General features: G+C 41.2%; 1 protein-coding gene and 1 long non-coding RNA gene across 2 annotated transcripts in view; one reads left to right on the top strand and one right to left on the bottom strand.

The window, feature by feature from the left end:
• The window catches only part of SBSPON (somatomedin B and thrombospondin type 1 domain containing), a 38,843-nt gene extending 22,615 nt beyond the window's left edge, over nt 1-16,228 (top strand). The window contains exons 2-5 of the mRNA XM_030215532.1: nt 4,068-4,262; nt 4,658-4,748; nt 11,399-11,575; nt 15,793-16,228. Of these exons, the coding sequence (XP_030071392.1) occupies nt 4,068-4,262; nt 4,658-4,748; nt 11,399-11,575; nt 15,793-15,910 (581 nt within the window). The 3' untranslated portion in view covers nt 15,911-16,228. The remainder of the gene's footprint in view (nt 1-4,067; nt 4,263-4,657; nt 4,749-11,398; nt 11,576-15,792) is intronic.
• LOC115478235 lies at nt 8,680-16,310 on the bottom strand. The gene is made up of 3 exons (XR_003943471.1): nt 16,227-16,310; nt 9,084-9,089; nt 8,680-8,689 (listed from the first exon to the last, which is right to left on the bottom strand). It is a non-coding gene; the product is annotated as an uncharacterized LOC115478235 (long non-coding RNA).
• Nucleotides 16,311-17,961: the final 1,651 nt, after the last annotated feature.

Below are 17,961 nucleotides of genomic sequence, written 5' to 3'. Positions count from 1 at the left end.
ACTATGAATCCTGGCCCCTCCCACGAACAAATGCCTTGGATTTATTCGTTTTTGAGCTGGGCGCTTTCATTTTCCATTATCACTGAAAAACAAAAACGCCCAGCTCACAAATTGTCGAATAAAACATGGACGTCTATTTTTTTCGAAAATACGGTTCGGTCCGCCCCTTCACGGACCCGTTCTCGGAGATAAACGCCCATGGAGATAGACATTTTCATTCAATTATGCCCCTCTGTGTGTGATATAAAGGCTCATATGCATAAAGGGAACGTGAATAGGTAGTTGTATATCTACATTCTCCTGTGCAGCAAAGAAAATAAGATCATACCTTGGTAAGACAAGATTGCTCTTATAGGTGATACAATAAGTAACAATCTCAGCAACAGTATCTAAGAAGGGGTAAATTCAACAAAGGTTGTGAACTGTAACCATTTTGAAAAATGGATAAAATAAAACACACTCCTACTGGCAACCGATAAAGACACTACACATGCAAACTTACCTTGGTAAGTATACTGTGAGAAGCAAAAAATGCTCTGAGAAAACTTATTAAAAACATGCTTAAAAACAGCTGCAGGCATGCTTAAAAAAATGCTAAGACATTAAGGAGGCTAAAGCGGCTAGGGCTCTTCAGCTTGGAGAAAAGGTGGCTGAGGGGAGATATGATAGAGGCCTATAAAATAATGAGTGGAGTCGAATGGTTAGGTGTGAAGCGTCTTGTTCATGCTTTCCAAAAATACTAGGACTAGGGGGCATGCAATGAAACTACAATGTAGTAAATTTTAAACAAATCGGAGAAAAGTTTTCTTCACTCAACGTGTAATTAAACTCTGGAATTCGTTGCCAGAGAATGTGGTAAAGGCGGTTAGCTTAGCGGAGTTTAAAAAAGGTTTGGACGGCTTCCTAAAGGAAAAGTCCATAGACCGTTATTAAATGGACTTGGGGAAAATCCACTATTTCTGGGATAAGCAGTATAAAATGTTTTGTACATTTGTGGGATCGTGCCAGGTATCTGCAACCTGGATTGGCCACTGTTGGAAACAGGATGCTGGGCTCGATGGACATTTGGTCTTTCCCAGTATGGCAATACTTATGTACTTATTTTACTAAGCCACAGTAGCGTTTTTAGCTCACAGTAGAAACCAGCTGGTGGTAAAAGCCGAGATACCCATAGGAATATAATAGGCATCTCGGCTTTTACTGCCAGCTCACATCGACCGTGAGCTAAAACGCTAACATGGCTTAGTAAAAGACCCCCAAAAAGCACTAAAGGATTAAATGGTTATCAGTGTCACCTAGCCAGATAAAACAGGTGTAACTGGTAAAATGTGATTTTGATTTTTAGGATATATATCCGCTAACTTTATATTTTGCATAGTGCAAATGTAGTTACATTTCCTATTTCTCTGGTGTTGTACTGCATGCAGTGTTGTTTTGGGGATTCGGGTAAATTTTTGTGTACATATTTCTTTTTTTAATTTGTGGTCAATTATTCTGTACTCCCTGAGGGTCTATCTGTGTTTAAAATATGCAACTAAGGCCAGGTATTCTGTTAGCATAAAGATTCTAGGGATGCATAGTAATCCAACTTGTTTAGTTTTCCTAGTAGGTGTTTTGGAGGGGGATAATCGAACGGGGGCGCCCATCTCTAAGGGCGCCCATCTCTAAGGACAGCCCCGTAAAGGGGTGGGGCAATCCGTATTATCAAAACAAGATGGACGTCCATCTTTCATTTCGATAATATGGTCGGGGACACCCAAATCATGAAATTTAGGTCGACCTTAGAGATGGTCGTCCCCGATTTTCGGCGATAATGGAAAGCGAGGATGCCCATCTCAGAAACAACCAAATCTAAGCCATTTGGTCATGGGAGGAGTGAGCATTTGTAGTGCACTGGTCCCACTAACTGAATGGAAAAAGCCCTTCCCTTACCGATCCGGAAAGGAATGGGCATGCATGAAGGAAATTGCATGCAAAAATGAGCTGCTCGCTGTTAGCTTATTTGTCCAAAATGTGGATGTTTGTGAGAAGGACATCCATGCCTCTGACACCCCCTTTATTTATTTGGATTTTGGATCATAAATAGCAGCAGTGGGATTTGAACCAGCCACCTCTAGATTGCAAAACCAGTGCTCTAACCACTAGGACACCCTACTCTACTCGCTTGAAATTTGGCCATCCCTGTGGGGGGCAGTTGAGGACGTCCAAAATGTTTGAAAGAAGGATGTCCACACCTTCATTATGCCTCTGCTGACACACACATACCTCCCCCCCCCCCCCCCCCCCACAGGGATGGCCAAATTTCAAGGGAGTGGAGGAGTGGCCGAGTGGCCGGTTTAAATCCCACTGCTGATATTTGTGATCCAAAATCCAAATAAATAAATAAAAAGGGTGTCAGAGGCATAGCAAAGGCATGGATGTCCTTCTCACAGAAACATCCACATTTTGGCGTCCTCAACTGCCATCACAGGTAGGGAGGCATAGCGAAGGACATACTCTAAAAAAAAAAAAAAGACAAAAGTTTTTGAAGTTTTTTTTTCAGGGTGGGAGGTGGTTAGTGACCACTGGGGAAGTCATGGGAGGTCATCCCCGATTCCCTCCAGTGGTCATCTGGCCAGTTCAGACACCTTTTTGATGCTTGGTCATGAAAAAAAATGGACCAAGTAAAGTCGTCCAAATGCTCGTCAGGGACGCCCTTCTTTTTTCCATTATCAGCCGAGGATGCCCATCTGTTAACCATGCCCCCGTCCCGCCTTCTGTACACTGCCGACGACATGCCCCCTTGAACTTTGGTCGTCCTCGCGATAGAAAGCATTTGAGGACGCCCAAAATCGGCTTTCGATTATGCCGATTTGGGCGACCTTAGGAGAAGGATGCCCATCTCCCGATTTGTGTTGAGGAGTGGCCTAGTGGTTAGGGTGGTGGACTTTGGTCCTGAGGAACTGAGTTCAATTCCCACTTCAGGCACAGGCAGCTCCTTGTGACTCTGGGCAAGTCACTTAACCCTCCATTGCCCCATGTAAGCCACATTGAGCCTGCCATGAGTGGGAAAGCACAGGGTACAAATGTAACAAAAAAAAAAAGATGGGCACCCTTCTCCTTTGAAAATAAGCAGGTTGGTGTCCTAAAGGATTAACTGGTTTTCAGCATCGCCTAGCCAGATAAAACAGGCGTAACTACTAAAATCTAAACCACAGAAACATGACCAGTTAGGAGAAACCTGTTATGAACTGGACATTACAGCTAAAACCTATCATTATAGAACTGCAAAAAAGGCGCCAATCAAAGCACACTTTTTTTTTCTAGAACAAGAACGCTATACATTTTTGGGCATTTTACTAAAGGTTAGCACATGTTATCTATCACAAGGATCAGTTAATTCTTATGGATCCTGTGGAAGATAACAGGCACTCAGGGCCGCCGAGAGACTGAGCCGGGCCCGGGGCAAGGCCGCCCCCAGGACCTCTGATGACGATGATGACCCCAAGGCCCCCAACGATGCCCCACCAATCACTACCACTGTCGCCTCCATCTCCTGCTCCCAGGCCGCTGGCACCGCAGTCCCCAGTCTCCACCTGCCCATCCCCAGCCCCGTCAGCAGCACCCCTCCATCTACCACCGGGCCCCCTGCATTCAAATTGGCAGCACAGCGCCTCACCTCTGTGTGAAAGCGGCAGATCATCTCCCTTCAGGCCCTCTCTCACTGTGCCCTGTCCTCGCGGAAACAAGAAGTTACATCAGACGAGAGCGGGACACAGTGAGGGAAGGCCCGAGGTGATCCACCGCTCTCAAACAGATGTGAGGCACTGCGCTGCCAACTAGAGACTCTCCTTTTCCAAATGCAGGGGGCCCGATGGTAGACAGGGACTGCAGCGCCGGTGGCCTGGGAGCAGGAGAAGGAGAGAGACCCTGGCACTGGGCTCCCCTTGGAGGCCTGGCGAATTTTGTCCCCCCTGCCCCCCTCTTGGTGGCCCTGCAGGCACTAATCTTTAGTAAAGACACCCTTTGTATAGAAGATTTATTTGGTTTGTAATTATAGATTGAACATTCAGATTTTTGCCTTCTAGCTCGTCCATGTGCTGTGAGTGAATGGAGTCAATGGAGTGGGTGTACAGACCCGTGTAAACCCTCAGTGAGGACGCGCAGACGCACTATACAGCAGGAAGCTCAGAATGGTGGGGAGCCTTGTCCGTCCTTAGAGGAAAAAGCTGGATGCCTGCAATATGTGACTTTCCAAGGGAGAGACTGTGGACAACCATATGGTATTTATTTATTTTTTTACTGTGTTTGTAATTTATTTATACATGACTACTCCATTATTCATCCAAAGCAATACACAACATCTAAAACAATTCATTCAGGGGGAAGAAAATACAAAAAAAAAGGTATAACAAGCCCAGATATACATCAGTTGCATCCACACTATAAACACTTCACACATTCAGCTTCTTTCTTTCATTCATACAAACAAAACGTTAGAGCTTTTATCATATCACTGTTCTTAATAGTGTCTTACGAGAGTCCCTAGAGCATTTTTCAGAATTAGGTGGCACAAGTATACATGCATCTAATATGGATCAAGAGCAAATTACTCACTGTGCTGTTAGTGTCACAATTTATGTACAGTAACTGAATTCTTTCTTCATTTTTTTTTCAGTTCCTGCTTTTATAACTACTGCTGAATATGACAGAGAGAGAAAAAAACGTGCTTTATCTCCAGATTGGGACACACATATTGAGGACACTGGGTATTTACTTCTTCTACTGTACATTTTAGGCATTACGCTTACTGGGGAAAATGTAAATTTTAGATAGAAAAGCTTATAACCTTTTTTAAAATCTAATCTAATCTAATGTGGACATCTGAATTCCGCTTAACTGATCAAGCGGCTCAAGGCGGATTACAGATATAAATGTAAATGGACAAACCCCATTTGAATACAAAACGTTAAAATATTGGGCCCTGTTTACTAAGCAGTGTTATAGGTGCGTTAATGTTTTTAGCATGCGTTAAACATGTACGTGTGTTAATCATGTACGTGCCTACAATATCCCTATAGGCGCCTACATGGTTAACACATGCGCTAAGTGTAGGCGCGCTAAAAACACTAACACGCCTTAGTAAACAGGGCCCATAATATACTAATATTTAATTACCTGTCAAATATTGCCCAAATAAGTATGCATTAAGAGCTCTCCTAAAAACATTATGCAAGGTGATTTCTCGAATCTATATATATGTACATCTACCTACCAAAGATCTCAATCTTATTTCACTCTGATTACAAATTATATATCTACTTCCTCAATGTAACCACTGTTAAGTTTTAACTGCACAATAGTTTTTATTCAAATGCTTTTAATTAAATTACAAACCATCTTTATAAAAATTCTCAATCCTTACTCACGTTCACACCTCAAACACTCCTATCTATCAAGTTGTGTTAGTTTATAGCACGTTTGTACTATCTACTTATTGTCCTTAGACCTTAATATCCTATAATATACAGAATCAACCTTTCTCATATTGGTGGCCACTCAATTGATTTTTTGGATACTAGGATACAATATACTGTAAGGATGGAGGTTTGACAACAGCAGTATTTAGAAAGGAGACAGACAGAAATACTCTACTTCATTTTTCAAGTCATCATTCGACCCTATTAAAGAAGGGTATCCCAGTAGGGCAGTTCTTTCGCATCAGGCAAATTTGTTCAGAAAAACATGACTACGTAAATCAAGCCCAAGAGTTAAAACAGCGCTTTAAGCAGCGCAGGTATCCAAAAAGAATAATCCATACAGCGTATAAAAGAGCTTTTAACGTGCACCGGTCATGGTTGTTATGCAAGACAGAAAAAGCATAAGATCCCAGAATCACCTGTGTGTTACCATGTGCCCCAAATACAGAACTGGTTTGACAAATTATTATTAAACATTGGCCTATATTGAGCATACACTCAGGACTGGAATGCCACCCTCAGTTTGCTTACCGACGGGGGCAAAACCTGGGAGAGAAATTTGTTAAAACCAAAGAGGAGCAGCGCATGTTGTCACCGGGTCACTATCGGTGCAGAGGGTGCAGGTATTGTGAACATACAATTGAGACACAATGGGTGCAGATTCCTAATCAGAAGAGACCTCACAGGTTTTATTTAAGATCTAGAACTAATTCCTCAGCTGTGATTTATGCCATTAAGTGCCCCTGCAATTTTATGTATATTGGTCAAACCATTAAAAAAATAAAGCATCGATTAGCTCAATATTTGAGCAATATAAAACTGCATAAAATTGAAACTCCTCTAATGGAACATTGGGTGAACGAAAATCATTCCATGCAAGATTTAAAATTTGTGGTATTGGCAGAATTTGCGACCAATCAGAATGGCAATATTTTACAAAAAATGTTGAGGCTGGAATACAGATTGATCTTTGAGTCGTGTACGGTGGCCCCTAAGGGGTTAAACAAAGAGATAGAATAGGCGGGTCTGCTGTCTTGACGTAACTCCACTAATATTTAAAATCAGAATGATTGGAGGTCAAAGGGCATGGCGTCGAGGGATGCCTGGACACCACTTTCTCCCTTACCCAGCAAGGGTTCCTTCAGTGCCTGGCAGAACAAATTATTAAGAAAAAGCGCAAATAGGAATTAGCAAGTCAAGTAAGGCAACTAATTATATATTCTCAAACCTTTGATGGTGCAGTTGTGGATCGATGATCTTAATATAAATTGGTCTGAAATAAAAAATGCACATTCTATAAATTTGAGTTCTAGAACATCATACCGGGATGCCGTATATATGTATAATATAAACTGATTCAAACTCTATAGTAGTAAAATCATTAAAGTAATCATGTAAAGTGGCCAGAGGTATCTTATCAAAAGCATTATATAGATCAAAAGGTATGATAATCACACTAATAATGAGATGTTATTTCCTCCAAAGACATCGGTATTTTGAATGCTGAAAGCGTTGTGAGGTTTGTAAAAAAACTAAGCCTCATGTAATTACATAAGTTGTATGGATGACATAAAGTGCATGCAAAAGAATATATATGTATATATTTTAAAAAATCTCTAAGGAAAGAATATTACTCCAATCAGCTATTTGTCTTTTGTATGCCAGCTTATTTGCAGAAAAAACTTTACCAGAAAAACATGGAGAAAGCTTACCTGATTACTTTAATGATTTTACTACACTACATCAACTGGCTTTCCTTTATCCACATATTTATTCACTCCTTCACAGAAATGAAGCAAATTAGTGAGACAAGCCTTCCCTTGGCTGAACCCATGCTGACTCTATCCCATTAAACCACGTTTGTTTATGTGTTCTGTAATTTTATTCTTTATAATAGTTTCCACTATTTTACCCGGCACTGACATCAGGCATACCACCCCTAGAACCCTTTTTAAAAATCAGCATGACATTGGCCACCCTCCAATCTTCAGGTACTACAGAGAATTTTAATGACAGGTCACATATTACTAACAGCAGATCAGCAATTTCATGCTTGAGTTCTTTGAATACCTTTGGATGTATGCCATCTGGTCCAGGTGATTTACTACTCTTCAATTTGTCAGTTTGGCTCAGTACATTTTCCAGGTTCACTGAGATTCCTTTCAGTTCCTCCACATCATCACAGCAGTGGCGTAGCCAGAAGACAATTTTTGGGTGGGCCAGCGGGTTGGATGGGTGGGCACTACAACTACAACCCCAACCCCCCCCCCCCCCCCACTCAGCGCGCAGCACATTTAAAGTTATTGGAGCTGCCTCCACTCACCTCCCACCGTGGCGCTGCCTCCTCTCCTGCACTTCATGGTCTCCGTCTCCCACCCCCGTGGCAACGCTTTATCGGCGCTGCCTGCCTGACAGCTGACAGACGCGGCACGACGACATCCTGCTCCAGGACCTTCCCTCTGCCGCGTACAATCCACCCTGCGTAAACAGGAAGTTGAATCAACGCGGCAGAGGGAAGGCCCCGGAGCAGGAGGACGTCGCGCCGGGTCTGTCAGCTGTCAGGCAGGCAGCGCTGATAGCAAATTGAAAGCGCTGCTATGAGGGTGGGAGACAGAGACCGCGAAGTGCAGGAGAGGAGGCAGCGCTATGGCGGGGGTGGGAGAAGGTGAGGATGGGCCTGAGACGAAACTGGGTGGGCCTGGGCCCATCCAGGCCCACCCGTAGCTATGCCCCTGCATCACAGTTTACAGAATATGCCTAAATGTAGGTGTAGTTTATAGAATATGCCCAACACCTGTTTCCTGCGACTATATTTAGATGCAGCCATTTAAGCCAATGAAAACCTGACGTAAATGCTGATGCCTAAATTATGCATGGAACAGGCATATGTGTGTAAATTCTGGGAACACCCATGACCCACCCATGGCCATGCCCCCTTTTCAGTTCTTCGTCTTTGAATTTACGCACATCACTTTATATAATGCTTTTAGACATTTGTGACCATAAATTCTAATTATTGCCAATTAGTGTCAATAATTGATTAAGTTCAATTATCACCACTGATTGGCTTGTTAAGCTAATTAAGTTGTGTGTGCAAATCCAGAATATGACTGGATTTGCGCACACACAGCTCAAGTTGCACTATATAGAATCTGGGGGTTAGTGTGGGAAAAATGGCTAATTTGTTTTATTTTGTATTTTTTTATTACATGTTATTTTGATTTTGTATGCTATTATAGCAATTTGCTAGGAACTGTAGACTAAGTGGAATTTAAGTATTTTAAATAAATAAACTTATAGAACAGTCAATGTCAAACTCAGTAATTGGCTAGAAGAGAGAAACTGGCTAGATCCATGTCAATCTGGATTCAGACCCAGCTATGGAACAGAAACAGTCCTCGTATCTCTACTAGATGATCTTCATAGAAATCAAGACGGGGGATTCGCCTCAGTGTTAGTACTGCTAGATTTCTCAGCAGCTTTTGACATTATGGATCATGATATCATGCTAGCATGACTGACAGAAACAGGTATCAATGGAACAGTACTTGTATGGTTCAGATCCTATCTATCAGACAGGCAACAATCCATAATGTTTGGCAGCAACTCATCGCTACCATGGACACTGACCTGTGGGGTACCATAAGGATCGATACTGTCACCTATTCTGTTCAATATCTACCTCAAGCCAGTAGCTGAGCTGATTCGGTCAATTGACACTCACTTCTACATCTACACGGATGATATGCAGCTACTCATACCCATTGAACCTGACTTACCTACAGCCCTGAATAAACTGATTACCTGTCTAACATCAATTCAAGAATGGGCTAAACAAAACAAACTTTGCCTGAACCCAAGTAAAACAGAGCGTCTCTGGGTCCGTAACACAAGTGGATAAATACCTGACATCAGTACGAACTCCTCCTCAAATCACAAGTCAGGAACCTTGGAATACAGTTAGATTCAACACTTATTCTGATTCCGCAAATCCAAGCAACATTCAAGAGCTGCTTCTACTATTTTGCGACAGTTATGCTGCCTCTCTCCTTACATCGAGAAGGTAAATCTTATTCCAGTTGTGCATGCCATGATAACATCAAGACTGGATTACTGTAATGCATTCTACAACGGTCTGACTACAAAGGGCCTGCACCAGCTCCAAATGATTCAGAATACTGCAGCAAGATTAATAGAAGGTTGCAAGTAACATGACCACATCACACCATTTTTGCAAAAACTTTACTGGCTACCAGTACAATACAGGGCTAAATTTAAAACTCTAAGTCTGATCTTCAAGGCCCTAAAAGGAAATGGCCCCGAGTATCTGAAGAGTAGGATGATCCTCTACACACCTCCAAGGACACTAAGGTCCTCCCAAGAAGTATCCCTAACCACACCCTCTCCAAAAGACATTAATTCCATTATTCATGATGTCTATTGTAAGCCACATTGAGCCTGCAAAGAGGTGGGAAAATGTGGGATACAAATGCAACAAATAAATAAATAAATAAAAATTACACGATGTGATAACCGCAAACGAGCCTTCTCTGGAGCAGCCCCAACACTTTGGAATGCACTCCCTGAAAGGCTCTGCTTAACACAAGACTATCTGTACTTCAGGAAACAGGTGAAAGCTTGGTTCTTCAACCAGGCCTTTAATGGAAGAAGTAACTAACTTGTTAGTCTCACTCACACACACAAGGAATGACACAGGCTGCACATACTGCAGCAGGACATGTTTATCCACTCCTACCCTAGCTGAGATAATATTTAACCATCTCTCTGACCTCATGTGCAACTTTCTTTAAATTAGTCACCTTACTATCTAACTCTTACCTATCTTTAAGTTCCATCTTTGCTTATACTCTGTCAATTAAAATGTTATATTACGTAGTGTGTTGACATTGTAAATAGTATATTATGCCATACTTTATATTGTTATTTGAATGTTTTTACTACTGTAATTGTCTATTGCTCATGTTTGATTTATTCTTATCGTACACCGCCTTGAGTGAATTCCTTCAAAAAGGCGGTAAATAAATCCTAATAAATAAATAAATAAATAATCACACTTTTTTTTTGCAATTGTTTCATGGGCAGAGAGTGGGCATGGAAGCATTATCTAGCCATTAGCGTGTGCTAACTGTATAATGCAGGATTAACATGAGAGCACTTATCATTCCCTAAATAGGGCGTGGTAACTGCTTCTGTGTTAATATTTTTGCAGGTCTCACACACTAATGGAAAAATTATTGCTGGACCTGCAAAAAAAAAAAAAAAAAACTAACTAAAAAAGCCCTATTTAGGGAGCATTAGAAATGGGCTAGGGGTCCTTTTACCAAGCCGCACTAAAAAGTGGTATTAGCGTTTTCTGCTTGCTGCACTTTTAGCATGGTGGTGAACTGGTCACCTCACCATGTTTTTTTTGTAATGGCCATGTGATAATTTCCCCATTACTGTGTGGCCATTACCACGGGAGCTCTTATGTCACCTATAGTAGTAAGAGTTACCGTGCTAATTGGGTAGCGTGCAGTAATGTGCCCGCACTATCCGATTAGTGCAGGCACGCCTACTCTACGCCCATGGACACACCTGCCGTGGTGGAAAATAAAAAAATATTTTCCAGTGCAGGATTAGTGCGAGCTGAGTGGCAAACTACCGAAGATGCCTCAGCACGTTCTGCGGTAGTGCCTTTTTAGCACATCGTAGACCCGCGTTAGGTCTACCGCGCCGTAGTAAAAGGGCCCCTCAGTGCATGGGAAAATACCACATTAAAATGTGCTAAGCCTATTTCTTAACACAACCTAGTAAAAGGGTCCCAAAGTAGCTAAAAAACTGATACGGGTTTAATAACAGCATTTTTTGTATGCTGAAATATTGCCGTATTGAAATTGCACTATATATTTATTTTACTTTCTATTATGATTTTTAACTAGGTACTGTGTGGAATTTCAGATTCAGTCCTTGTCTCACCACTGCATGGTGGAGAATCGTCCATATGCCCGTTGGATGCAGTACCTACGAGAAGGATACACCGTCTGTGTAGCTTGTCAACATGTAGCTATGAATATTGCAAACCATCGCTGTTCTGGAGATGGCCGGGATAGTGATGGGTAATAAAAGAAAATATTTTAATTTTACAGTTTTTGACTTATTTGATCTCAATATGCCACCTTAGGAGGGAAATTATCAAGGTGCAATAAAAGGTGGGCTTTTACTGCACTTTGCTTTACCACAGCAGTCACCAGCCTGCGGTATCTCAGTACTACAGGTTGCCAACTCCAATGGTAAAGGACTAACACTGTTTGCCAAGCCATGGCCAAATGCTACTGGGCCATCTCTTAAAGGGGCCATCACCTGTAAAAATTAGTACTCCCCTATATGCCCCACAAGAGAAAGCCCTTTGAGCATTCCTAATCAAGTCTCCTTCAATATTGAACCCCAACCAGGACCCCCCAGTGTGTACATCCCCACCCAGAAGTCCCGCCTTCCAAGTCTAGGCATGCCCCATTCTCAAAAGTCTCTCATTCCTTAAATTTTCCTTGGTATCTAATGGGCAGGCAGGAGTGATCCCTAGTTGCTCCTGCCCTTACCAGAGTTTAACCATTCATTTGGTGAAAAATATTTTCTCCTATCTGTTCTAAAAGTATTACCATGCAATTTCATGGAGTGTCCCTCTAGTCTTTTTACCGTTTAAAAGATGAAAAAAAATCAATTCACGTCCACCCGTTTTACACCATTCAGAATTTTGAAGACCTCTATTATATCCCCCCTCAGATGTCTCGTCTCCAAACTGAAGAGCCCGAACCTCTTTTAAGACTTTCCTCTTGAGAGGAGGTCCAACTCCTTAATCATTTTAGTCACCTTTCTTTCAAAATTCTACTATATGGGCTTGATATGGGGGGGCCACAAGGTCATGATTTTACTGTTTTTGCTATTGTTGATTTTTGTGCTGTGAGATTGTAAACCATTGGCAAGAAGAGGGTATATTAAAGATTTTTAAATACATATTCAGCTTATGATGGTAAGCAGCCACTTCCAGCAGCAGGCTGAACCAACCCCAGATATTCAAGGCCCCGGCATGTTCAGCTCTTGGATATTGAATATCCAGCTATATCCTCTGACCCAGAAGTTAACTGGGCAATATTCAGACCTGTGCTTGCTTAACTCCCCGCTGGCCTAATTTTTGTGATTACTTAGCCAGTTAGCAGAATGAAAATCATCACTAAAAGGGCCTTTTATAAAGCAGTGGTAGGGCTAATGTGTGGGTAGCAGGCACCAAAATCGGCACTACTGCCGGGGTAGCGCGGGCGCCCGGCAGCAATTCTGAAGCTGGTGTGCTGGTTCCCGTGGTAGAAAATAGTTTTCTACTGTGGGGGCATTCCTGGCAGTAATCAGTATGTTGGCACACGCTGCATAATTACTGCTCAAGTAGCACGTGAGCCCTTACCACTAAGTCAAAGGCTGGTGGTAAGGGCTCAAGCAGTAATTAGCCACGTGCTACTTTTAATTGTAGCGCACAGCCATTTACTGTTACATATTGGATGCTGGCTTGCTGAGTGGGGTTTAACTGGTCAGGAGCCTGTCCTGCCTACTTAAACTGTTATGAATATCAGACCCAATATCTTTTTTTGAGATGCAGTGACCAGAATTGCACATAATACTCAAGATGTGGTCTCACCATAGATCAACACAGAGGCATTATAGTATTGGTTGTCTTATTTTTCTGTTCCTTTCCTAATAATTCCTTAAATTCCGGTTGTCCTTTTGGCCACCACCACAGACTGAGCAGAGGATTTCAACACATTGTTCATAATGACACCTATATCTTTTTTGGGTGGTGACTCCTCATGTGGAACGTAGCATGAAGAAGCTATGATTTGAATTAGTCTTCCTAATGTTTATCACTTTGCACTTGTCCACATTAAATTTCATCTGCATTTGGATGCCCAGTCTTCCTATTTCCTGAGTCCTCCTGCATTTTCTCACAGTTTGTATGTGTTTTATCAACTTGGAATAGTTTTTGTGTCATCTGCAAATTTAGGTGCCTTCTACTAAAGGGTATTAAGCCTTAACAAGCATTTAGGATGTGAAAAACAGGCTAGTGCAAAATGGGTTAAAGTGTTTTCTGGCATCTTGCCTTTTATTTTTTATTTATTTTTATTACATTTGTACCCTGCGCTTTCCCACTCATGGCAGGCTCAATGCAGCTTACATGGGGCAATGGAGGGTTAAGTGACTTGCCCAGAGTCACAAGGAGCTGCCTGTGCCTGAAGTGGGAATTGAACTCAGTTCCTCAGGACCAAAGTCCACCACCCTAACCACTAGGCCACTCCTCCATTTTTAAAAAATATTTTTGGATGGGGTGTGTCATGGGTAGAGAATGGGCATGGAAACATTATTAGCTAGCATGCTTGCATTAGCACATGCTTATGAGCTAACATTGAGTTAACAGGGGAGCATTTAGCACCTCCTAAATTAGGAGGTGGTGAATGCTCCCATATTAACTTTGTACAGGTAATGCATGCTAATGCAAACATTAGTGTGTGACCTGAAAAAAAGTTTTAAAAAATGCCTTAAATTGTGCCACATTGAATCTGGACTTAACCCATGGGAAAGTCCCATGCTAAGGTGCACTAAGCATAGATTCTAACTCTTTTTAGTAAAAGGGCACCTTAATTACCTCACTCGTTATCATTTCCAGATAATTTATAAATATGTTAAAAAATCACCAGTCCCTGTATAGATCCCTGGGGTACTCCACTGTTTACATTCCGTCATCGGGAGAATTGGACATTTAAACCTAGCCCCTTATTTTCTATCTTTTAACCTGTTCCCAATCCATAACAGAATACTGACTCCTTTGCTTTTTAATTTTCTCAGGAGATTCTCATAAAGGACTCCAAAACTTTCTGAAAATCTAGATGCACTACATCAGCTGGCTCACCTTTATTCATATGTTTATTCATGCCTTCAAAAAAAATGTAGCAAATTGGTGAGGCAAGATTTCACTTGGTTGAATCCATTTGAACCATGTTTGTCTACGTGTTCAGTAGTTTTATTCTTTAGAATAATTTCTATCCTTTTGCCCAGCACTGATGTCAGGTATACCAGTCTGTAATTTCTCAGATCACCCCAGAACCCTTTATAAAAACTGATGTTACATTAGTCATCTTCCAATCTTCAGGCACTACAGATGATTTTAATGACAGGTTACAGATCAGAAAAGAGTTGTCTAAGTTGGAATGTTCCAAATTTCCTTGGAATTTTACTAAGGAGTGTTGACTTTAGAGCCTTTTGTAAAATACATTTTGGGCCCCTTTTACCATGCTGTGGTAAAAGGGGGGCCTACGGTACCGTTGGTGTGTATTTTTGATACGCACCGAGGCCTCCATTTACCGCAGTGGGCAAAAGGCTGGTTTTTTTTTTTAAAAGGAAATGACCATATGCTAATCACAGGGATTTGCACACGACTATTTCCGGGGGGAGAGCCCTTAGCACCACCTATTTAGGTGATGGTAAGGGCTCCTCCACTAACCCGGCATTAACCAGTCACTGCCCAATTACTGCCGGGTAAGCCCCAGTGCTACAAAAAACCCCCAAAAAACCAACAACAACATATTTTTGTAGTGCTGGAAATGGCACACACTGGGGGTGGGAACTACCACTGGGCTCCTGCAGTAGTCCCGATTTGACGTGCAGTAAAGCAGCTGTAAATTTACCGTCACTTGTAAAGGGGCCCCTTAAGGACATACAGAAGTGCACATACAGTGAGGGCAGCCATTTTAACAAAAATAAATAAATAAATGAAAAAAAAATAATAATAATAAAAAGCTATACTTGGGAATAAATGCACGTAGCAGGACTTTCACATGGAAATGCTGATTTTTACAATTACTTGTGAAATGCTGAATTTGGGTAAAACTATACACATAAGAGGAGCTAGTTAAAGAGCTGAGTTCTAAGCCTCAAATGTTTGGTTATTAAGACCAAGGGATAAGCGTAATGGCCTCCTCATCCTTCAGATGCCTATATGAACAGCAAATCTAGGTTTCAAGGGCCACATACCATGACAGGAAGAGATATGTTTGTATTTATTACTCTCATAATATACAAATCTTGAAAACCCAAATGGTCCTAGAAGGCTAAATCTGCGAACACCTGATTTAGAAGATGGAGCGAGCCACCGAACAATAAAAACCGTCCAGTTGGCTAAAACTGCCTTATTACTGATTTTTAAACAACCTGTTAAATTCTATGGTGCAGATCTGGAACACATTCTAATATGCTTTGTGTATTTTTGTTTTTTATATCTTCCATGCTCCTACAGTGATAGAATTCTTCATTGGCAAGCTGTTGGCAATCCCCGATGTTATGGAACTTGGAAGAAGGTTAAGCAAGTGGAACAGTGTTCATGTCCTCCTGTCCACAGATTTATTTTTATTTAAGTTTAGAAGAACATTTGAAACATAAAAGCTGGGAACTGTTCTGTCAGCCTCAGATCAGAACAATATTTTATTTTTATGGGTTTCTGAATACACTATTTTCCTACCCTGCTTACAGAATATCTGTTAAAAATCATAGAAAAAAAATGAATTCAGTAGTCTGGAAACAAATGTGATGGACACTCTGCTTTCTTTCTTTTTGACCTTGTAGTTTCTTGTTTATATTTCCAGCTTAGTCTGAATAAGGAGTGAGATATGGTGCCATAAGCGTTCATTTAAAACTAGCTGGGGATTCTTCTCTTCTATCCTTCCAACATACATAGGGGTATGTTTAGTAAGGTGTGTTAGCATTTTTAACATGCCTGTAAATTTAAGGTGCAATAAACACTAATACGCCTATACACTTCTATGGGCGTGTTAGCTTTTAATGCGCATAAGCCATTTACAAGTGTTAAAAATGCTATCATGCCCATAGCGCTGATTAGTAAACATAGACGATAGTCTAATTACTGCACTGATGGTCCTGGGCCAGGGCCCATGTAATACTGCTCTTTTCCGAACCCTGTAATCATGGATCTCAAATATGATTAGTAGGCTTCACCCATAAGCAATGGACATGACTTCCTCCCTGCAGGGGCTATGAACATTGCCTTCACAGCATCCCTAACCCCTGTGAACCCAGGAGGAGCCCAAGCTTGAGGTTCTACTCATGGAAGGGCACAGAACCACCCCAAGGCACCAGACTGGCCCAGTGAGTTCTCTGTTTCTAAATGTATTATAACCAGGAGGAAAGGTACAGTAGTGTTATTAAATACATACACCTGGGCCACTTTGGAAGCATAAAGTTGGAAGCATTGACTGTATCCTTTAGAAAGCACACACTGGAGAGTGTTTCTCTACTTACATTTTTTGGAAATAAATTAATCCAAAAAAACAAAACAACAAACAATCTCCCCCCAGGGGGCATTCATGTTTTTTAAAAGTTTAAATGAATTCCAGGAGAAATATGATATAGTTAATAATGTCTAAATAGTTTGTCATTGGTTATTAACTAAGCAGATATATTAATGAGTATTATGCACAGTCTTAAACTATTTTTAGATGGTACAGAACTAATTTTAACCACCGGAAGGCAGCTGCATACCTATCTGGTTTAGGGGTCCGTTTACTAAGTTGCGGTAAGGACTAATGAGTGCTTACCGCAGGATAAAAAGCACTACCGCGGGGACGCTCAGGCATCTCGTGGCGGCATGCGCTTACCCTTTTCTAAAAAATAGAATTTATTTTTTAGCACTTGGAGGCATGTATGGTGGCAGAGAGTAGGCATGTTATGCGCCAATCAGTTAGCGCAGCTACATTCCACATGGCAACCGATTAGCACATGGTTAGTGCATGTGCCCTTATCACCTACAAAATAGGTGGCGGTAAGGGCTCACATACTAACGGCCACGTACTAATGAAGAAATTAGCATGTGTCCATTAAAAGAAAAAAAATGGAAAATGGGGCCATTTTAGTGCCATGCTAAAAGTGGCCTCAGTGTGTGGGAAAGACCCGCGCTGGAGATAGTTCTGGTCACTTTTTTGCGTTGCTTAGTAAAAGGGCTACTTAATGTTTAACTAGAAGATTCCAATATTTGTTTTGTCTCTTGAACTTTGAACTCATTTAGTCCTTTAGTAATACATATTATCAGAGCCTCTCATTCCTATTATGGAGTCACATTTCTATTGTTCACCAGTATGTTCTATTATTATGTCACAAGTGGAGAGAATTACCTTGGATGTGACTCACACCAGAATAAAGGTAATCGTAATATGTGTAATAAGTTCATTTATTTATTTATGTCTCTATCCTGTGTGCCTATAATCTTTCCCTTTTCAGTTGTTAAATGGTCGATGATAAATATTACAAGTACTCCAGAGATACCATTAACCAATTTTTATTAAAGTTCTTAAAAGTGTTAAAACAACAACAACAAATAATAGTAATATTTTCAAACTTTATCCTAGTTTTCTTCTTGGACTTAACTATTAACTTAAATTCACATATCCCTTGC

The sequence above is a fragment of the Microcaecilia unicolor genome, chromosome 1 (genome assembly GCF_901765095.1).
Source record: "Microcaecilia unicolor chromosome 1, aMicUni1.1, whole genome shotgun sequence".
Lineage (NCBI taxonomy): Eukaryota > Metazoa > Chordata > Amphibia > Gymnophiona > Siphonopidae > Microcaecilia > Microcaecilia unicolor.
The sequence above is the reverse complement of the archived record's forward strand: the minus strand, read 5'-3'. Positions and strand labels throughout refer to the sequence as shown.